Source organism: Ranitomeya imitator, chromosome 2 (genome assembly GCF_032444005.1).
Source record: "Ranitomeya imitator isolate aRanImi1 chromosome 2, aRanImi1.pri, whole genome shotgun sequence".
Taxonomy (NCBI): Eukaryota; Metazoa; Chordata; class Amphibia; order Anura; family Dendrobatidae; genus Ranitomeya; species Ranitomeya imitator.
Window position 1 is genome coordinate 424,543,383 of NC_091283.1, and position 22,398 is coordinate 424,565,780.

At 42.2% G+C, this 22,398-nt stretch overlaps 1 protein-coding gene across 1 annotated transcript in view; it reads left to right on the plus strand.

Moving 5' to 3' along the window:
* The window catches only part of KCNB1 (potassium voltage-gated channel subfamily B member 1), a 175,997-nt gene extending 155,849 nt beyond the window's left edge, over positions 1-20,148 (plus strand). The window contains exon 3 of the mRNA XM_069750821.1: positions 16,407-20,148. Within this exon, the coding sequence (XP_069606922.1) occupies positions 16,407-18,446 (2,040 nt within the window). The 3' untranslated portion in view covers positions 18,447-20,148. The remainder of the gene's footprint in view (positions 1-16,406) is intronic.
* Positions 20,149-22,398: the final 2,250 nt, after the last annotated feature.

Here is a 22,398-nt window from a genome sequence, read left to right on the forward strand (position 1 = left end):
AAGCTCACAATCTAATCACCCTCACAATTTATTACTCCCATCATTCCTCACCAAAAAGCTCACAATCTGATCACCCTTCCAAAAAAAGCTCACAATCTATTCTAATCACCCTCACCTTGTATCCCTCACATCATCCCTGACCCCAGGAGGCATATATATGTTACTATTCTCATAAAACCAGGATCCCAGCCAGTCTTTATTATACCATCAGCAGAAGTGGAGCCGTATACCGGTGACCTCCATGCGAGGAGCGCGGCTGTCCCCTCATCTCTTGTCATGGGGGGGGGGAGGAATTGTTTCCTTGTTACAAGCATTAAAATCTAGGTCACCGATCTACTGGGAGGTGATGGATTCTGCACTTCTTGTGAAGCAGCCACAGCTCCTACTTCAGTTCTCTGGGACCTTGTGGACAAATAATCCCCACAGGAGCCCCTCACTGCAGCTAAAGCAGGGGACATGAAGGAGGGGGTGAAGACGAGAAGACAGAGGTGACATTGACTGAAAACCATGAGCAAAGGAAGTGCAGGAAGAAGCACCACGTATCACACAGTCCAGAGACATAGACGGGGATCTCCTGGACCCCAATGCAGAGTCTGTAATAGCCCTCTACATACCATCAGCCATTTATAATACTGGTGTCTTGTCATGGGGCATGAATGTTACCACCTCGGCACCTATTGTGACACCACTGTACAGAAATGGCACTGGTTGACCCCTCAAAAATATAAGTCATCCCCATAAGCACTCTATGATAATATAAAGCTCTTAAATGATACATGGGACAATTGAAAGCACACACTGATCGTATAGAGACACTGAAGTGCCAGGCAGCTAAGCATCCTGGGCAATGTGGTGCACTGAGAGAAGAGAGAAGTTACTTTTTGATGAAATCACATAGAGAGGAGTTTCTTCTTGATGACATCAGAGAGGGTAGATTTGGCAGTTCATTTAGACAGGCCAATAATCCAATCGACGCTCGTTCCTGTTTATTGGTCAGCGTAAATGCACCATAACATAAAAGTCCAAAGTAAAGGTGATGATTTAGGGGGGTCCCGATCCCTTTTGGAGTAGTGTTCGCGTATTCATTCTCTCTGTTATTGCCAGAGATGGCAACGTATTGGTGCACATGCTCCATTTCCACAGGGGACAGAGCACTTCAGAGACTCATTTTTGGGAAAGGTGGAAGTCCTAGTCTTCTGCACATAGGCTGTGTTCACACTACTGTCTATCCACAGGCTCTGATCAGGACAGATGTGACATGTACTTTTTTCCCACCTGGTATTTTTCAAAACCTCTCAAAGGTATGTGCACACATCATCTTTAATCTGACAACAGATCTGCCAGAGTATTCTTTTACAAAGTCGCTTCAGAGGAAAGCCAGCGTATTTTTCCTAAAACGGCTCCGGCAGCGGGTTGTGGTCTTTTTCGCCATGGCTCAGCTGCTGGCGTCTTTCTCTTACCGAACGCGGAATCCACCGCAAGTCCCCACTTGCGGTGGATTCCGCGTCCGGTGGCACGAATACCCGACTCATACGCACAAATCAGTTTCCATGTTCTACTCGCTGCGGGCTCCCGTTACAATGGCCAGCATTTCCAGACTCTAATCTGAGAACCATGTACCCTACATGCTCAGTACAAAACGTTACTGAAGAAGGTTCTATTTGGACCGAAACTTTTTTTGGGTACTACAATAAATTTTGTCTCAACGCATTTAAGCTGAGTGCTAGGTTTATATTGATTATAATGTGGTAACTGTCACCCATAGACTCCCATATTATAAAAATTTATATCGCAATACCACCTGGTCCATGGATATGTACTGTATGTTAGGAGCTTTCCAGGATACCTACAAAACATAGACAACCATCATAATCTGAACAGGGATTGTCTCGTATCGACACTAGAATTGCTATTAATATATCTCTCTGAGGGAATGAGAAGATTGTTTCTGCAGCCTCAGTGACTCCTTAGGACGGAAACTTCTTATTTATTAGTACTTGACACCTTTAGCTATCGTCTCTCCTGTGATGGAGGAGTCAGACCTGGCCTGGTGCTGATATTTAGTGCGGTAGCATTTGGCTTCAGATCTCATGCTGGCAGGTGTGCATCCTCTGACTTTGTGCCAGACACTAGAATTGTGATTTATGTGTGGTTGTGCTGTGGAAAGTGCGGTCTCGTATCAAGAACAAAAAATCTACAGAGTTGACCACATCCGGCTGCTGGGCAAGGTTTTGTTTCCCTGGGATCACTTCCTGGCTTACATGGCTCTATATAGCAACTGCAATCCTATTACACTTACCCTTAGCTGTCCTCTGCTGAGCAGCAAAATGAGCTCTTCAGAGCAACCGGGCCAAAGGAACTGCTAAGGCTACTGGAGAAAAGGTCCCAGCGCCATCCCCTGTAGCTCATGGGTGGGAGACATAGATTATTTAGGAAAATTCAATATAGCACAAATCAACGATGGGTCTCACGCGCAGTGTGTTGTGGGGAACAGCTCCTACCTGGGACGTGTGCCTCACAACAGCCTGTTCTGACACTGACACATGTCCTGGCATAAGCGGTGTTAACAAATGACTACCATGACACTGGAAATAGTCTCTGTGTGGTGAGGATGACCCATACCTGTCAGTACTAGTCTTTGGTGACTACATTTATGAGGATGTCTGGCCCTGATTGGAGCAAATTAATGCTGGTTGTTGTGGGGATGCATTGTGAGTGACCTCTCCTTCTCCTCGTCTTCTGTACTTAGACATCATATGTACGGTGATCATGAATGGCAGGCTCATAGTCACATCTTTTTTTTTTTTTTTTTTTTGCGCGTTGGTGTCTTGACAATAGAAGAGGTGCCAGAGCCATCTGGCTGCTTCATCGGGTAAAGCAGATTATGGGCCTTGTGCGTATGTGGACAGTTCAGCGAGGTCTCGGAAAAGCCAAGTATTCAGTGATGAGGCTGGACGTCCAGCAAATGACTAGCCCACAGCATATCCTACACTTTTGTGGGGCACTTGTAAGACATTTGTGGGAGCAACATAAAGCTTTGGCAAAAATTAAGAGACCACTGCAAAATGTTCAGTTTGTCTGATTTTTCTCTTTATAGGTATATTTTTGAGTAAAATGTAAATTGTTCTTTTATTCTATAAACTTCTGACAACATGTCTCCGAATTTCCAAATAAATTTTGTATTTTTTTTTCTGAAAAGGAGAAATGGTCAAAACTACAAAAAATCACTCAGTGCTATTGGACCTCAAATAATGCAAAGAAAACAAGTTCATAATCATTTAGAAACAACAATACTTATGTTTTAACTCAGGAAGAGTTCAGAAATCAATATTTTGTGGAATAACCATGATTTTTAATCACAGCTTTCATGCGTCTTGGCATGCTTTCCACCAGTCTTTCACACTGCTTCTGGTGCACAAATGTAAGCAGTTCTTCTTTGTTTGATGGCTTTTGACTATCCATCATCCCCATTACATTCCAGAGGTTTTCAATGGGGCTCCGATCTGGAGATTGGGCTGCCCATGACAGGGTTTTGATGTGGTGGTCTCTTAATTTTTGCCAGAGCTGTATGTTTGCTGTTGGGATGAGAAGGAGCAATTTTCCTGCCTAATGTGTGATCTTTTTTGTTTTATTTACACGTACATGTATTAAGTCCCAATGACTCCTAGTCAAAAAGTGTGGAGGTCTGAGCCCCAAGAGGAGGACATTGGTTGGAATAGTATCCACAGCTGGGATGAAGTGGCATTCTCTTAGGTTTCCAGTTATTATGACTTTGCTCGAGATGGAAAATCTTAGGCTATATTTACATTGATCATTTGGCATCCCATTAACGTATATCTCAAGAGCACTCTTTGGCCTTCATCTGACTAATGAAGCCTTATGAAGACATTAATTTTCTCTCTATACACTAAACATGAACTTAAAATGTGACGTGAACATGCACCTATGGATAAATATGCCCTAGAGATTTGACACAGCAGCAGTTGCTATTTTTTGCTTGTAGCCCCTAATGAAGTAAGACTCCAGTTGACTTGTATTTGGGGGATAATCGGATCACCAAGACTGTAATACAGACCAGTGATAAATGAGATCCCCGGCACAGGAGGCAGAATATAGCAGCATTGACGCCACTCCTGAGATAAGAAGATCATTGTGATCTTTCTACTTATAGGTGTAAGTGACAATGAAGCTTTAAGGGCAGAGATTCCACAAGCTGCAGGATAATGAGGCCTTCAGTTCATGCTCATAGATCTAAGAAGTCTTCATCACACGGCTGGAGGTGACAAGTCTAGTCATGAGCAACTGATAGAGCTGAGAAACCACCTTCTATGGGGTACTGGGAGAGATCTATCTTCCAGGACAACGGGCGCATGCCTCGGACCCAATGGAAGGCTGGTTTCGCTACATTGACGATGTCCTGATGATTTGGAATGGTGACGAGACTAGCCTAACCAAATTTATGCAGAACCTAAATGATAACACCTTTAACTTGAAATTTACATATACATGGCACTCGAACCAAATTGATTTTTTGGATATTACTTTGTATGTTGCCGAGGATGGCTCCATTGAGACCGACTTATTTCGGAAAGAGGAATCTGTGAACTCTTTGTCGCATGCCTCCTCGGCACATAGCTATTCGGTGATTAAGGCCATCCCAGTTGGACAATTCTTGAGGAACAGGCAGGTGTGCTCTACTGAGACCCGTTTCGAGAGGCAGTCCGATATCCTCATGGAGCGTTTTAGGGCCAGGGGTTACAGTCGTCGGTGCATCATGGCAGGATATAGACGGGCTAAGTCATCACGAAGGGAAGTTTTGTTGATGCAATCTAAAAAATCTAAAACTGATGATGGATCTGAGGTCAGATTCATCTCCACCTCTAACTGTCGCTGGGGTCAGATCCGTGAGATACTAAATAAACATTGGTCCATTTTGCACACTGACGCAATGGTGGCACCACACCTAACCAAATTTCCTCTAATGACACAGCACAGAGGAAAAAAATTAAAAGATGATCTAGTGAGGAGCCACTATGTGGCCAAAAAGAAAAATCATTTCAATATGGGTGGTCCCAGACAGGGCTGTTATCCCTGTGGTTCCTGTGTCACGTGCCCAAACATCTTGAGATGTGGGACCTTTAGGGCATAGGATGGGAGCAGGGAGTTTAAAATCTGTGAATTTATTTAATGTAACACCACTTTTGTGGTATATTACGCTACTTGCCCCTGCTCCCTCATCTATCTGGGTCTCACCACTAGAGAACTGAAGGTTAGGACACGCGAACATGTACGGGACCTTGTGGCTGCGAAAGAAGCAACAGATATTATCTATTTTGAAAACATTGCCGAAACACTTTCGGCTGTGTCACGGTTCTGACCCCAGTGGCTTAAAGGTGCGAGGCATCGACAAAATACATGGAGGGATCAGGGGAGGCAATCTGGCTAAAATATTGGCACAACGCGAATGTAAATGGAGTGTCATCCTCGATACCATTGCCCCGAAAGGACTCAATGAAAAATTGAGCTTGTTCCCTTCTTGTGACTTGGCGTTTATGTGTGATATCTACCGTCCTTTGTAAAATAGATTGATTTTGGTCTCAATATAATATTTATAATATTTCAGTAGCCTCTCTATAAGGAGTCTTGCCTCCATCATTTTTTATTATTTTATATGTTGCTATTCTTTCTTTATGGGGGCTGCGGGGCGACGTGGGGACATTCTTCTGACTATAATGGGTAAGCATATATCCTTGGAACCATGTTGAAACTATTCTAGGGCTCACCGGGCTTATATTACTGATGTACTGTAAATTTCCCTTGATTGTTAAAAGCCAGTGGGCCTTTGTACAGATTTGGCTTTGGATGTTTGCTTCCTTGGGGTACATGGTGTTGTCCTCCCCGAGTCTCTGCTTACCTTCAGATCTCCTCCGCTTAAGTCTCTTGATGCACTTAGTATGTACATATAAATTTTGAATACCTTTTATCTGATTTTTTCAATAAATGAATTTTTTATACATTATGTTGTTTGGGACATTCGTGCTCTATTTTTCTGCGTTTGCTTCTACGGGGGAAACCTGAAAATTGCTCCATATTGTGTCAGCTTGCTTTAGTAATTGCTAGAGAGGTAGATGGGCAGCTGTGACCTTCGCTGAACATAGACCTGTGGAGAGGTGGTGGCACACCTAGGCAAGATTATAAAATGTTCTCTACTTAGGACAATCGCTACTTGTTAAAATGGTATTTCGCTGATTACAAACTATTCCCCCTGGACCTTCCCATGGTTGGCTGCAATCTTTGGGGAAAAAATGGCAACAAATGTTTTGTTTCCCTGCAGCGCCACCATAGGAAAACTGAAGTGTGCAATGAGTTGTGTGTGATGCAGAACAAGACAAGTCCACCAGAGGGGGGCCTTCACTGACCAAGGGATGAGGATCCTGACTCAAGGAACACCTCCTAATAGGGTATTTGAAAATGGGTTTTCTAATCTAGACAACCCCTTTAATGTTATAAGCTGCAGATACAGGGCTTACATAAATGGAGACTAGGAGTGCCCAGAACACACATGCTTCCCTTGCATTGAAGGCTCCACATGCTTGTTCACAAGGTTGTACAGTGACTCCCCACCCCGTTTGATTAATCACTTGCAGACATGATATACAGTAGGTGTAATATTTACTGTGTTCCTGCTGAGAGCAGAGTAGCTCACACCTGACCGCTCCATGACCTTAATATGTTAGTTTTCAGTCACATGTAGGCATTTTATAATTAATGTCCACCACGGGGAACAAAAATAACATGATCAAGTCTAAAGATCCCTGGTCTCCTATGGTGGTTCATCATGTAAGATTGATGTGGGAGAGGTAGTCCCATTAACAATAATACAGTATTAACTGAACTCTGACCAGAAAATAGCTGAGAAATTTGGTGTGTGCGTGCATGCGTGCGTGCGTACGTGCGTGTGTGTGTGTGTGTGTGTGTGCGTGGGGGGGGGGGTTGCTAGTAGAGTGATTTTACTAGCCCTGAGGCTGGTGGTGTGCTTTCCTTATAGTCCCTCTTTTCAATTGTGTAGTTATAAGTTTATACACTGATCACTTCATACACCTGTCATCAGTTAATGCACCTGTCAGTAGCAACAGTATCACCCATCGGCTGCAACAGTCATCAATTTCAAACACCCTTCAGTTTCAACTCCATTCAGTTCATACACACTTCATTTCCAGTACTCTGCAGTTCATACACCATCTAGTTTTAGTAGTCATCTCTTCATACCCCCTTTGGTTGCAACAGTCATCAGTTCATACCAGGGCTGTGGAGTCGGTAAGCCAAACCTCCAACTCCGACTCCTCAATTTCCATGACACCGACTCCACCAAAATGGGCTCCGGACTCCATGACTGCGACTCCGACTCCACAGCCCTGGTTCATACACCAATCGGTTGCAACAGTTATCACTTTATACATCCATCAGTTCATACAGTCATAACTTCATACACCTGTCAGTAGCAACAGTTATCAGTTCATACACCAATCGGTTGCAACAGTCATAATTTCCAAACACTCTTCATTTCTAACAGTCATCTATTCATACTTCCTTCTGTTCGATCAGTCATTAGTTCATAAACGCATCTGAACCAACAGATATCAGTTCATACATCCCTCAATTTCAATAGATATCAGTTCACACACCCATAACTTCTAACAATTATCGGCTCATACACCCATAAGTTCATCAGCTCATACACCCATAAGTTCCAACAATCATCAGTTCATAAACCCATAAGTTCCATTAATCATCAGTTCATACACCCATAAGTTCCAACGATCATCAGCTCATACACCCATAAGTTTCAACAATCATCAGCTCATACACGCATAAGTTCCAACAATCAGGTCATACACCCATAAGTTCCAACAATCATCAGCTCATACGCCCATAAGTTCCATTAATCATCAGCTCATACACCCATAAGTTCCAAAAATCAGCTCATACACCCATAAGTTTCAACAATCATCAGCTCATAAACCCATAAGTTCCATCAATCATCAGCTCATACACCCATAAGTTCCAATAATCATCAGCTCATACACCCATAAGTTCCAATAATCATCAGCTCATACACCCATAAGTTTCAACAATCATCAGCTCATAAACCCATAAGTTCCAACAATCATCAGCTCATACACCCATAAGTTCCAACAATCATCAGCTCATACACCCATAAGTTCCATTAATCATCAGCTCATACACCTATAAGTTCCAACAATCATCAGCTCATACACCCATAATTTTCAACAATCATCAGTTCATAAACCCATAAGTTCCATTAATCATCAGGTCATACACCCATAAGTTCCAACAATCATCAGCTCATACGCCCATAAGTTCCATTAATCATCAGCTCATACACCCATAAGTTCCAAAAATCAGCTCCTACACCCATAAGTTTCAACAATCATCAGCTCATAAACCCATAAGTTCCATCAATCATCAGCTCATACACCCATAAGTTCCAATAATCATCAGCTCATACACCCATAAGTTCCAACAATCATCAGCTCATACACCCATAAGTTTCAACAATCATCAGCTCATAAACCCATAAGTTCCAACAATCATCAGCTCATACACCCATAAGTTCCAACAATCATCAGCTCATACACCCATAAGTTCCATTAATCATCAGCTCATACACCTATAAGTTCCAACAATCATCAGCTCATACACCCATAATTTTCAACAATCATCAGTTCATAAACCCATAAGTTCCATTAATCATCAGGTCATACACCCATAAGTTCCAACAATCATCAGCTCATACGCCCATAAGTTCCATTAATCATCAGCTCATACACCCATAAGTTCCAAAAATCAGCTCCTACACCCATAAGTTTCAACAATCATCAGCTCATAAACCCATAAGTTCCATCAATCATCAGCTCATACACCCATAAGTTCCAATAATCATCAGCTCATACACCCATAAGTTCCAACAATCATCAACTCATACACCCATAAGTTTCAACAATCATCAGCTCATAAACCCATAAGTTCCATCAATCATCAGCTCATACATCCATAAGTTCCAATAATCATCAGCTCATACACCCATAAGTTCCATCAATCATCAGCTCATACACCCATAAGTTCCAACAATCATCAGCTCATACACCCATAGGTTTAAAAAATCATTAGTTCATACACCCATAAGTTTCATGTAATCCCTTAAAAGACAAAAACTTTAATTTTAGATAATTAAAAAAAAAACACCTTTACCAGTGCAGACAAAAAATAAAGTGAGATCTATAACAATAACCTAGCAATATCCCTGTGCTTAACTGCTGTCCCTTCCTAGCAGTGGAGGTTGGCACCCTGATAGAAACGTTTTTTTTGGCGCCCCCACTCCACGGCGGCTGTCCCCGACTAGCCCTAATTTAGTCCTACCATGCTTTAGGTTGGAAAACAAAAAGCAGTATAAAGAAATGAAGGGAAAGTACTTATTGCTAAAAGGTCATTGTACAAAATTAGATACCGTAGTCCAGCAGGGTGCTAGACTCTCAAAAATATAGCCACACAATAGGATCAAAATCCCACAGTATACTGTAAATATACATCAAAATTTTTTATGGCTACTGCACAATTTAAGTGGGACCTATACCCCGCCGGGAGGAATCATATTGAAAGAAAGCATATCTGGGTGTTATCCCAAAGAGAACTTAGCTTCCCGCCACAGCCTCGACGCGTTTCCCCGTCATACGGTTCATCAGGCAAAATATGGAACCAGCTTCTCCATAGATGCAGGCGTCACGATTGAGAGACAGACCTGTATAGACCTATCTGGGGCCAGTTTAAATAATCCAAGATGGATTCCAAAGACCAATCACGGCCACCTATGGGAGGCGCGCCCCTATTCCCAGAATGCACCAGTTATTATGATGATAAAGTCCTTGAAATGACTCATATAATCGTAAAATGTCCATATATCCACGCCCATCCCCAAGTGGCGCGGCCATACAGGATCACTAATCAATATATTTAAATTGGAAAGGACCAGATACCTGAAGTCTCAGTATGCGTTCCAAGCCTGGAACGCACGCCGTCTGGCGCAATTACGTAAACAGATATGACAACACTTCCTGTTTAAAGAGGCTGGATAGGCGCTATTGCGCTGAGCATTTATTGCTTACTTCAAGACGCATCTTGCGCCGAAGTCTAATGTTGTCCCTCGGCGCTGAGCGCAGATAGCTAACCCCAGGAAAAATCCTGCGCACGCGCTGGAGTCTATTATTGTTACACGGCCGGGAGTGCACAGCGCCCCATCTCAAATTGCCGGCGCTGTACACAGAAACAACCAAGAGGTGGTATAAATTAAGTGTCCACAAATACTGGCGGAGTATAGATAAATACATACCACATAATACCCATTATTATTATTATCGATTGCTAACAGAGCGATATATTTAGATATCCACATGAATATATGTCAAATAATTACCCAATTACGCACTACGTTATTAATATGTGCAGCATAATATAATTTATTGCACATTTTCTTGCATATCCGCAAGCACAGTGCAATGTCCAGAATTAAATTTAAGATGGTATATATTATAAATTGACAGGGTAGCTCCTAGAGGGGCCCTCTCCGTACTAATTACAAAGATACAATATTTTACCACAGACATCTTGTATCTGAACCTTGGCAGATTTTATGGGGAATAAGAGATAAAATGAATTCTAAAGTCATAATTGACACTTGATATAACATCAAGATCAGGGAATGGGTTCCAAGTCCAGGTCCCAGATCTGCAACCCTATAGAACAGAGGAGAGAGTATAGTCCATCCAAGATGCAATAGAGGGCATAGTGAATAGCGATTTTTACATAAACCATGTATATGTGAGGGTTTCATTCAACCCCCGCGGTGACACTGATTGTATCCTAAAAATCCATTCTGTCTCTCGTTTCAGAATGGCTTTATCAGTCTCCTCCCCTTGATTTTGGTTTCACCAATTCAATCATACAAAAGGAGATCTCCTCCTGACGTCCCCCATGTACCTGATTCATGTGACGAGGAATCGGGGTGTCCCTCTTGTTTCTAGTATCCCCAAGTGCTCGCCAATCCTGATACTAAGCTCCCTGCCAGTTTTCCCAACATAGTCCAAAGGACATGAACAGGTAGCTTTATAGACCACCCCCACAGACCTACAGTTTCCAAAGTCCCATATGTAGAATCGTTTTCTATTAGCCGCACTGGTAAACCACTTATACTGTGATACATACTGACACCTAGAGTAGTTACCGCATCTAAAGAATCCAATCGGTTTTCTATCCAGCCATGTGCCTGCTTTTTGAGGCTTTTGATAGAGACTATGCACCAGCCTATCACCAATTGATCTCCCCCTCCTGTATGTAATTCTGGGTGCTGGTGAAATAACATCTTTTAGGCCTGGATCCTCCAACAATACCCCCTCCCCCCCAGTGCTTTTTCATAATTTGATACACCCTGTCGGATTGACTGTCATAGGTCCCAATCAGTCTAACCAGGCCCGAGGCATCCCTTGGGGCAGTTTTTTCTTTAAGGAGTACACATCTATCCTCTCTAAGTTCCTTGTTATATGATTTGGCCAGAACATCAGTGGGGTAGCCTCTCTCTTTAAATCTATGGTGCAGATCTCTGGCCTGCTGTTTAAACACATCAGTATCAGAGCAGTTTCTTGTAATTTGCAAAAACTGCCCCTTAGGTATACCACACGTAAGGGGTACACCGTACAGGATGATGACTTTGCACTGTAAAAAGCTATTTGTCGCCGTAGGTTTACGGTAAGTATGGGTGCTAACCCCTCCCCCACGATTCTTTGTGATCATGAGGTCCAAGAATGCGATGCTTTGTTCCTGACATTCAGATGTGAATCTCATGCCGATGTCGTTCACATTAATCTCCAAGAAGCAGTTGAAGCCTGCCTCTGGGCCAGACCACAGAATCAATATATCATCAATGTATCTCGCCCAGAGGCAGATATAGGGCTGCCACCATCTCTCTTCCTCGGGAAATATATAGGTTTCCCCCCACAAGCCCAGGAATAGGTTGGCATACGTGGGAGCACAAGGGCTCCCCATAGCCGTACCCCTGAGCTGGTGGAAGTATTTCCTGTTAAAGATGAAGTAATTTCTAGTGAGGGTAAAGAGAAGAAGCTGTCTAATGAATTTATTATGATCAACACATTCTTCCGCTCTAGTTTTTAGAAAGTGATCCACTGTCTGCATGCCGATGTCGTGTGGGATGCTGCTGTACAGCGCCTCGACATCAATAGATGCCAGCTTGATGTGGGGCTCCACAGCAAAAACCTGCAGCAAACCCAATAAATGAGAAGTGTCCCTTACGTATGTTGGCAGTGACAGCACAAATGGTCTCAAGATTTGATCTATGTATACACCAACATTCTGGGATAAAGAATCAATACCAGCCACAATGGGGCGACCCTTTAGGAGGTTTAGGCCCTTGTGGACTTTTGGGAGGGGACAAAAAGATGGTACGACTGGAGTGACGGGAGCAAGGAAGGTATATTCATTCTGTGATGTTAGCCTTTTTTCTAGAGATAGATTAAAAATGCATAACAAATCGTCGGAAAAACTTTTTGTTGGATCCCCCGGTAGTATTTCATAAGCTTCCTTATCATTCAGGAGCAAACCACACATTTCCAGATATATTGGGTGGTCCATGATCACCAGATTACCGCCTTTATCCGATGATTTTTTTCATTTTCAGCATTTTTTTCCAGTTTCTTTAAGGCCAAGGACTCACTTGTAGTTAAGTTATTCTCCCTCCTTAGATTGTTATTAGGGATTTTGCATAAATCAGCCTCGACCAGTTTGATAAAAATATCAACACTGGCAACATCATTGCTTGGTGGCATTTTTTTACTTTTTCTCTTTAAATTGGTGAAAGGCCCTTGGCCCCTGATCCTCTCATTCTCATGTAAAAGACCAACCAGGGCTTGATAGCCTTCAAGATCATCCTCAGTAAGGCCTTGTTCCCTACATTGTTCCCAGTCATGTTTCTGAAAAAACTATTTCCATTTTAGGTTACGTCCGAATAAATTGACATCTTTTACCCAATTAAAACAGTTAAAGGGGTTTGTTGGGACAAAATTAATTTCGTTTTGCAGAACCTTATCTGACCTTGTGTTACAGGGGCCTTTTCCTCAGATCGTAATATACTGACTTTTTTTTGTCTAAAAAAGACGATGAGGAAGGTAAGGATGAAAACATTTGTGATGGTGCCACCGGTGTAGTGCCCTGGGGTCCCCTTGCCCCCCTTCCCCTCCCCCTTTCTTTTTGCCTGTGTTGGTTTTTGGGTGCACGCCATCTATTGATGGAAACTCTGTCAGGATAGGAGGTAAGACCCTGTTCCGACCGCTGAGTGTCCAATGTATCAATGTCGGATGAGGATATTTCTACAGTATTTTGGGTTTGATAATCATACGCCTTATTCTACTTGAATTCGCCCAGGTCCCTTGTAAACTGTGAATGTTTCCTCTCTTTTAATCTATTTTGGAATTTTTCTATTTATGTCTGCAGAAAATTTTCCCGTCTAGCGTAATCAGGGTCGGATTTTAATTTATGCACCTGTTCGATTAGTAGATTAACTGGACTCCTCAAAAACCTTTTTTCTCCTCTGTCAGCAAAATCTGCATAAAACGAACAGAGGAGTCAATTGACTCTTTAGTCCATGCTGCCAACACAGTGGGGTTTGCGGTCCGGGGGGAGGGTCTAATCGCAATGCGTAGACCCCTTGGTACTATTTTGTTTTTAATATAGTTTTCTAATCCTTTTATCTCCCACCAAGATTTTATGTTGTCTTTGTAGCATAAATAAATATCTCTGAAAAGATTCTTCAGAGATGGGTTCTCTGTATCCTCAAGCGGAATGTCACTAGTTGAAAAGACTATATTCGCATCCTGTGCCCATGATTCGGTGTTGATAGGGCCCGACAGGAAACCAGCCATTCCAGATTAAATCAATTAACTAGAAAAACATATAATGTAACAACAGGGAAAAATAATCTAATGTGTAACATGTAATCCCTTAAAAGACAAAAACTTAAATTTTAGATAATTAAAAAAAAAAAACACCTTTCCCAGTGCAGGCAAAAAATACATCTCTTATTCCCCATAAAATCTGCCAAGGTTCAGATACAAGATGTCTGTGGTAAAATATTGTATCTTTGTAATTAGTACAGAGAGGCTCCCTCTAGGAGCTACCCTGTCCATTTATGATATATACCATCTTAAATTTAATTCTGGACATTGCACTGTGCTTGCGGATATGCAAGAAAATGTGCAATAAATTATATTATGCTGCACATATTAATAACGTAGTGCGTAATTGGGTAATTATTTGACATATATTCATGTGGATATCTAAATATATCGCTCTGTTAGCAATCAATAATAGTGGGTATGATGTGGTATGTATTTATCTATACTCCGCCAGTATTTTTGGACACTTACCGTAATTTATACCACCTGTTGGTGGTTTCTGTGTACAGCGCCAGCAATTTGAGATGGGGCGCTGCGCACTCCCGGCCGTGTAACGATAACAGACTCCAGCGCGTGCGTAGGATGTTTCCTGGGGTTAGCTATCTGCGCTCAGCGCCATGGGACAACATTAGACTTCAGCACAAGATGCGTCTTGAAGTAAGCGATACATGCTCAGCGCAATAGCGCCTATCCAGCCTCTTTAAACAGGAAGTGTCGTCATATCTTTCCAGGCTTGGAACGCATACTGAGACTTCAGGTATCTGGTCCTTTCCAATTTAAATATATTGATTAGTGATCCTGTATGGCCGCGCCACTTGGGGATGGGCGTGGATGTATGGACATTTTACAATTATATGAGTCAATTCAGGGACTTTATTATCACAAACTGGTGCATTCTGGGAATAGGGGCGCACCTTCAATAGGTAGCCGTATTTGGTCTTTGGAATCCATCTTGGATTATTTAAACTGGCTCCAGATAGGTCTATACAGGTCTGTCTCTCAATCGTGACGCCAGCATCTGTGGAGTAGCTGGTTCCATATTTTGCCTCCTGATGAACCGTATGACGGGGAAACGCGTCGAGGCTGTGGCGGGAAGCTAAGTTCTCTTTGGGATAACACCCAGATATGCTTTCTTTCAATTGCTCATCAAAGTCCATCAAATCTGTTTATCTTTATGTCTTGATGCGAATTATGATGGACAGTTGATTATTATTTGAACCAGGCTGTTGAACCAACTATCCATTGGTTATATGATTTCTCCCGGCGGGGTATAGGTCCCACTTAAATTGTTTAGTAGCCATAAAATGTATTTGATGTATATTCATACTGTGGGATTTTGATCCTTTTGTGTGGCTATATTTTTGAGAGGCTAGCACCCTGCTGGACTATGGTATCTAATTTTGTACAATGACCTTTTAGCAATAAGTACTTTCCCTTCATTTCTTTACAGTATACTGCTTTTTGTTTACCAACCTATAGCATGGTAGGACTAAATTAGGGCTAGTTGGGGACAGCCGCCGCGGAGTGGGGGCGCCAAAAAAACGTTTCTATCAGGGTGCCAACCTCCACTGCTAGGAAGGGACAGCAGTTAAGCACAGGGATATTGCTAGGTTATTGTTATAGATCTCACTTTATTTTTTGTCTGCACTGGGAAAGGTTTTTTTTTTTTTAAATTATCTAAAATTAAAGTTTTTGTCTTTTAAGGGATTACATGTTACACATTAGATTATTTTTCCCTGTTGTTACATTATGTTTTTCTAGTTAACCAATAAGTTTCAAAAGATATTAGTTCCTACCCCCACCAGTACCAAAAGATATCATCTTGTATACCTGTCAGTTGTAACAGTCATCAGCTCATACACTTACAAGTGCCAACAGATATCAATTAATACATCAGTCACTTCCAACAGAAATAAGTTCATACACCCATCAAGTCCAACAGATATCAGTTATACACCCAGCAATTCCAACAGATTTGAGTTCATACACCCTTCAGCTCCAACAGTCTTTTGCTCATACTCCTGTCAGATCCAACAGTTAATAATTTCTTAACAATTTTCTGTTCACACAATTTGTTTATACATTAAGTTGTTCATATGCCTGACACTTCTGACATTTATCAGTACATAACCCATTTATTACTAGTTATCAGTTCATATGTTCTGCTCTTCCTACTGTCATAATAAGTTTAGACATCCATTAGTTCACACACTCATCTGCTTACTTGCTTTTCCAGTTCACATACTCGTCAGTTTATACGCTTGTTAGTTCATATGCTCTTCCATCGTCTTTAGTCATCAGTTCATACGGTGTCCAATTTACTAAAACAAATTGTGACTAATCTTCTCTTCTCTGTTTTTGTTGCAGATATTGGCAATCATTTCTATCCTATTCATCGTCTTATCTACAATTGCCTTGTCACTAAACACCCTTCCAGATCTACAAGGTATCGATGAGTTTGGGCAAACGACAGACAACCCCCAGTTGGCACATGTGGAAGCAGTCTGTATCGCTTGGTTTACAATGGAGTACTTGCTGAGATTTCTGTCGTCGCCTAACAAATGGAAGTTTTTTAAGGGACCACTTAATGTCATTGACCTTTTAGCAATCCTCCCGTACTATGTCACAATATTTCTCACAGAATCAAACAAAAGTGTACTTCAGTTCCAGAATGTGAGACGGGTGGTCCAAATTTTCCGCATCATGAGGATATTGCGAATCCTGAAACTGGCCAGACATTCAACGGGGCTACAGTCGTTAGGGTTCACATTACGAAGGAGCTACAACGAACTTGGGCTTCTCATTCTGTTCTTAGCTATGGGAATCATGATCTTTTCTAGTTTGGTTTTCTTTGCAGAAAAGGACGAGGATGATACAAAATTCAAAAGCATCCCAGCATCCTTCTGGTGGGCTACCATCACCATGACCACAGTGGGCTATGGCGACATCTACCCAAAAACTCTGCTGGGTAAGATAGTTGGTGGGTTGTGTTGCATTGCTGGTGTGCTGGTGATCGCCCTTCCAATTCCTATCATTGTAAATAATTTCTCAGAGTTCTACAAAGAACAGAAACGTCAGGAAAAAGCCATTAAACGTCGAGAAGCTCTGGAAAGGGCGAAGCGCAACGGCAGCATCGTTTCCATGAACATGAAAGATGCCTTTGCCCGCAGCATAGAACTAATGGATGTAGTGGTTGAAAAGACTGAAGATGATACAGGAAAGAAAGAGAAGGTGCAGGATAACCATTTATCCCCCAGCAAGTGGAAATGGACAAAGAGAACCCTATCCGAAACAAGTTCTAACAAGTCTTTTGATGCAAAAGAACAAGCCTCTCCAGAAAAGACCCGCTCTTGTTCCAGTCCACAACATCTCAATGTTCAGCAGTTGGAGGATATCTACAATAAAATGGCAAAAACTCAGTCCCAACCAGTCCTCAACTCCAAAGACTCCAACCAGTCTGGAAAAAAGGCAGAAGAGCTGGAAATGGGACACATCCCTTGCCCACCTATACCACTGCTCACCACTCACAAGGAGGGCATCATTGATATGAGGAGCATGTCCAGCATAGACAGCTTTATAAGTTGCACTGCTGACTTTCCAGAATCTAGCAGGTTTTCACACAGTCCAATGGCAATTTTGCCATACAAAACAAACATAAATTCAGGACAAGACACACCTAGTGATCGGCCACTGTCCATGGATATCAGTGGTGAAAGCTTCACTCAAATCAGCCCAAGGGCTGAGAGGAATCGCCATTCGGCATATATTTTAGAAAGTCCAAAAAGTCTGGTTAAAATGAAAAACCCTCTCATGCTAAGATCTTTGAAGGTCAACTTTTTGGAAGGTGACACGCGGACATTAGTACCTTCACCGAACATAATGACCCCTTCCGAGCACAGACTGGGGCAGGGAAAGTTAGATAGCACTTACTTCTCTGAGCAGTCCATTCGTAGTCCTGAAACGTCTCAGTACACAACGGCTAGTGCAAGAACGCCGTCCAGGTCTCCTGAAAAACACATGGCAATAGCTTTTACTTTTCATGATGCTAATGTAAATAAGTACATAGATGCAGACACAGATGATGAGGGTCAGCTGCTTGATGGCTTAGATTCTTGTCCCTCCAAACAGTTGCTGGGCACTATGAGCCCAAAATTTAACATAACAAATAGTGGTCATCGAAAACAAAGGGAGACCCTTCACAGAACAGAAAAGAATCACCTCGAGAGCGTCGCTCTTGCGACTTCTTCACGGTTCCTAGGACACAACTGCATTTACTCTTCAGAAGGGATTACTGGAAGTAGCCGGGGGAATAAGGAGCCTGTCAAGATGGACAACCATATTTCACCAGAGGTCCATGTGTTACCAGGTGGAGGTGGACGTTCACACACACACGAGCCCAGGATGTGACACAGGCAGGAATGTTCATACATGCACCATGAGCTTCTGCATGGCCTCCTCTCACACTGACTGATGGCTGGTCTGCACCATGCTGGAGATGGCACTGACAACTTTGACTGATTTGATCTCCTTTACTGAACTTCTTTCTTGAAAGCCATTGTGACCAAAAATACCCTAGTTAAGATGTCCTGCTCTTTATGTCATTGTATACACTGCGTTCATTCATGGTGAAGGGATCTGTTATTGAAACATCTCACTGTGGTTATTGGACACCACATTTCTGGGGAGCACATGGCTGAGCTCCTCCGCTGTCTTTCAAGCTCACTCATGGTGAGTTCCACCAGTTGTCGTCACTGGTAGGAGATTGTACTGTGCATTGCTCTTTCTCCTGCTGTTACTATCGTTCAGCATTTCTCGTGGAATGTTCTAGAGCCCGTGTGTTCTAGAGCTGAGGGTCCTCGTCACGTTTTTTTTTACATCTGTAGCTGCACGAGTCCTTCATATCTAGGGATGTTTTTCTTTTTCTCATTTTTTGCACACTGTCGGCTAGAGGAGCTGGAGCCGCAGCACTTTAAATAATAGTCCCCTTCATTTGTGCCTCTATGTTCTTTCGTAAGGAATGACTACTAAGAGTGGCCCCCAACATTCCACCCATTACGCTGGGGCCCTTGTGCTGCTATTGTACAGTGGGTTCTGCGGCTCTCAAACTAACTCCTTTAATTTTCTAAAATTTTAAATGATTCCAGTGACAAGTACAGTCCCACCTTCTCCACCTCTCGGCCCCTGCCTATGGATGTGCGGTGCTCTCTGGGTAATGATGATAGAGACTTCCTGGGAGAGACCACCTGCCTCCTTATCCACCTCTATCTCTATGTAATGAGTAGAGAGATCTCTTACACAAAGCACACAGAAATCTTCTCATTAGTTCTAGTTTTCTGAAGGATAGGCACATCCATAAGTGGCAACCACCAAGTGCCAGCAATATGAAAATCGCCCCGTGCAGTGAGCACTGCTATAGGAAATCTTGGGACATATAGACAACCGGATGTTCTAAAATTCTGGCACTTCTCAGCACCAGATATGATGACCTATATGTGGTGAAATCCTCTGCTTTACTTACCATACACTCAACTTTCACTATCCTCCAATGCTGCACTCACAATACTGGCTCATGCACATGGCCGTATTTTTGGTCCAAGTGCAATCCAACAAAACATTGGTTTGCACACTGACTAATGTTATTCTCTGGGACCGTACATATGTCCAAAAAAAATCACAGCATGCCTGAGTTTGATCCGATACTCGAATCACACTCGGCCATGCAAGTTAATGAGTCTCTGGAAAATATCAGACTGTACTCAGATGACATCTGAATGTAGTACAATTTTAATGGACTGTCAGAATGGAGAAGATGGAGAAGTTTTTGTTTCCTTATTTTCTCCTCATCCGAGAAAATTGGATCACACTATGATCACACCCTGATCAGAGTGTGATTGACATAGTCGACCTGATTCTCTCTGATGAGAGAATATACGCTCTTGTGATCCTTACCTACCATTGTTACGTCATGTCTTAAGCATTTTCACTTGCCGACCGCGGTTGTTAAATGATCGCCACCTGGCTTCAACCAAGCCGATCGGTGGTCGATTGATGGCTTATTCAGACAGGTCAACCAGACTTTATTTATTTAGGTAGAAACACCAATAAGGACAAAAATATAAAAAAAAAAACATTTGACAGAACATGATAAAAAGAAAACATATAGCAAAAACCAAGGGGAGCAAGTCAGCACATACAGCACTATTTGTGATCAGTATATATCATATATAAATATTGGAAAATAAAACTCCACAGTATGAACAAATAAGAGTGTAACCAATGAATGAAGCATAATTTCAACAGTATAAAGTGCAGTACACGGTGATATATATATATATATATATATATATATATATATATATATATGTATTATTTATTGATAATCATTAAAATATACAGTCAATAATCATTATATACAACGTTGCCGGCAAGAAAAGTGCATAGTGCAATGTACGGTAATATAAAGGTATATCTCAATAAGAGTAAAAGGAAATAGTACTAACCTGAGTTCATGCTGCATGTGCTGGCGCTGCCACCCCACACTCCAACGCGCGTTTCACATGTTGCTTCATCAGGGAGTCACTCCAGTCTTCTATGCACACAAAACAATATGTGTGCATAGAATGTCATAGGCAGCACATTCCTTGTATACACATAAAGATTTTATTGCCGGCATGAGTGATCAAATCACCCAATGAATATTTGCTCATTCATTGTGTGTTGGCATCTTGATACAAGCAGATAAATTGGCAAACAAGCATTAATTCCCGATTATCGTCTCGTCTAAATGAGCCTTTATATTAATTTATTTGCTTATACTGCGCCATTGATTCAACACTGCTGTACAGACATCGACATCAGCACTGTCCCCATTAGGGCTCACAATGTAAATTCCATATCAAAATGGCTTTTGAGTGTGAGAGGAAACCCAAGCAAACACACGGAGACCACACAAACTCTTTGCAGATGTTGTTCTTGGTGGGATTTGAACCCAGGACTCCAGCGCTGCAAAGATCCAACGCTAACCACTGAGCAACCAAGCTGCCCTACATCAGTCATATCCAGGGCTGCAATCACAGTTCTGCTCTTACATCATATATTATACTCTAGTCACATTTAGAGCTGCACTCACAATACCATTGTTATACCCTTTTTTGGTGTAGACTTCCACGGACAGATTTCTGTCCATGATGAGCAGCAATCGACAATGTAAACTGTATGGGGGCGAATGGCAGCACATTTCTATTTACTTGGGCATCAACCATAATCTTCAAAGCTGCATGTAAGACGCAATAAACCAACGAACAAACATTTTAGCAAATCGCTGGCGTCCCAGTGATCAGAATTGAGTGTTCTTGTGAATACTCCTTGGGCTCATTATCGGCCAGTTCTCACTAGCTACCCATATCTACAGCTTTACCAGCGTACAATTGGCTGTGCAAATAAAACATCCACCTAATTGCACACCTATTCCACCTACCCTTGTCTTGACCCTGACTAAGGTCAGTGCAGGGTAAGTAAAGCAGGAGGAAAGTTCCATGTTTACGGAATATGGAACTAGTCAAATGTGGCTACTTCCCAAAGGTAACCATGAAATTCTTAAAAGGAGTCTGTATCCAAGCCATAAAGTACAAAGCAACTGACCAACTCCCCAGTGTGTCCTGCACACAAAACCAAAACAAGCCAAGATAAGTAGAAAGACCAAGGGCTACTGATCATGCAGAAGAAAGAAGAGATGTCTGTGGTCTGAGAGAGTATACAAACGTTATTAATGGTCTCACACAAAGGTGACAGGGGAGGGCCAGTATTTATGCAGAAAATGAAGGGGTAGGGGCAGAATTAATGGTCACAGTGGAAGTGTCAGTGGTCAAGCAGGAAACCAGCTGAAGGTAGAGGATTTGAGACTAATAATAGGGAAGGGGAATCAGTGGTTACACAGAGGGGCCCCAGTTGTCACACAGTCAAGTCGGAACTAATGGCGGCCAAAGATCAGATATATATTGTAAGTTGCATTGTAAGTTGATTCAAAGGAAACTAAGGGGCAGTGGTCACAGGTCACAAAGAGGATGGAGAAACGGAGCCCATAGTCACCTCAAGGGCCAGAGGTCACCTAGAGGATGATGAGGTGGGGCCAACAGTCACAAAGTAGACAAGTGGTACCAAATTCCCTGAAGGTCATCGGATTTCAGTTCTCGCAGCCGAGGTAACAAAAGATTTATTTTTTTACATAGTCATTCAAATTTTATTTTACATAATCTATATATAAAGAATATAAAAACTGCGATGTGAGTCGTTACAATGTGTCGCCAACATGGCCGCAGACATATGTGGTGTTTTCTGTTTCCTTGTGAGGTGATGTTAA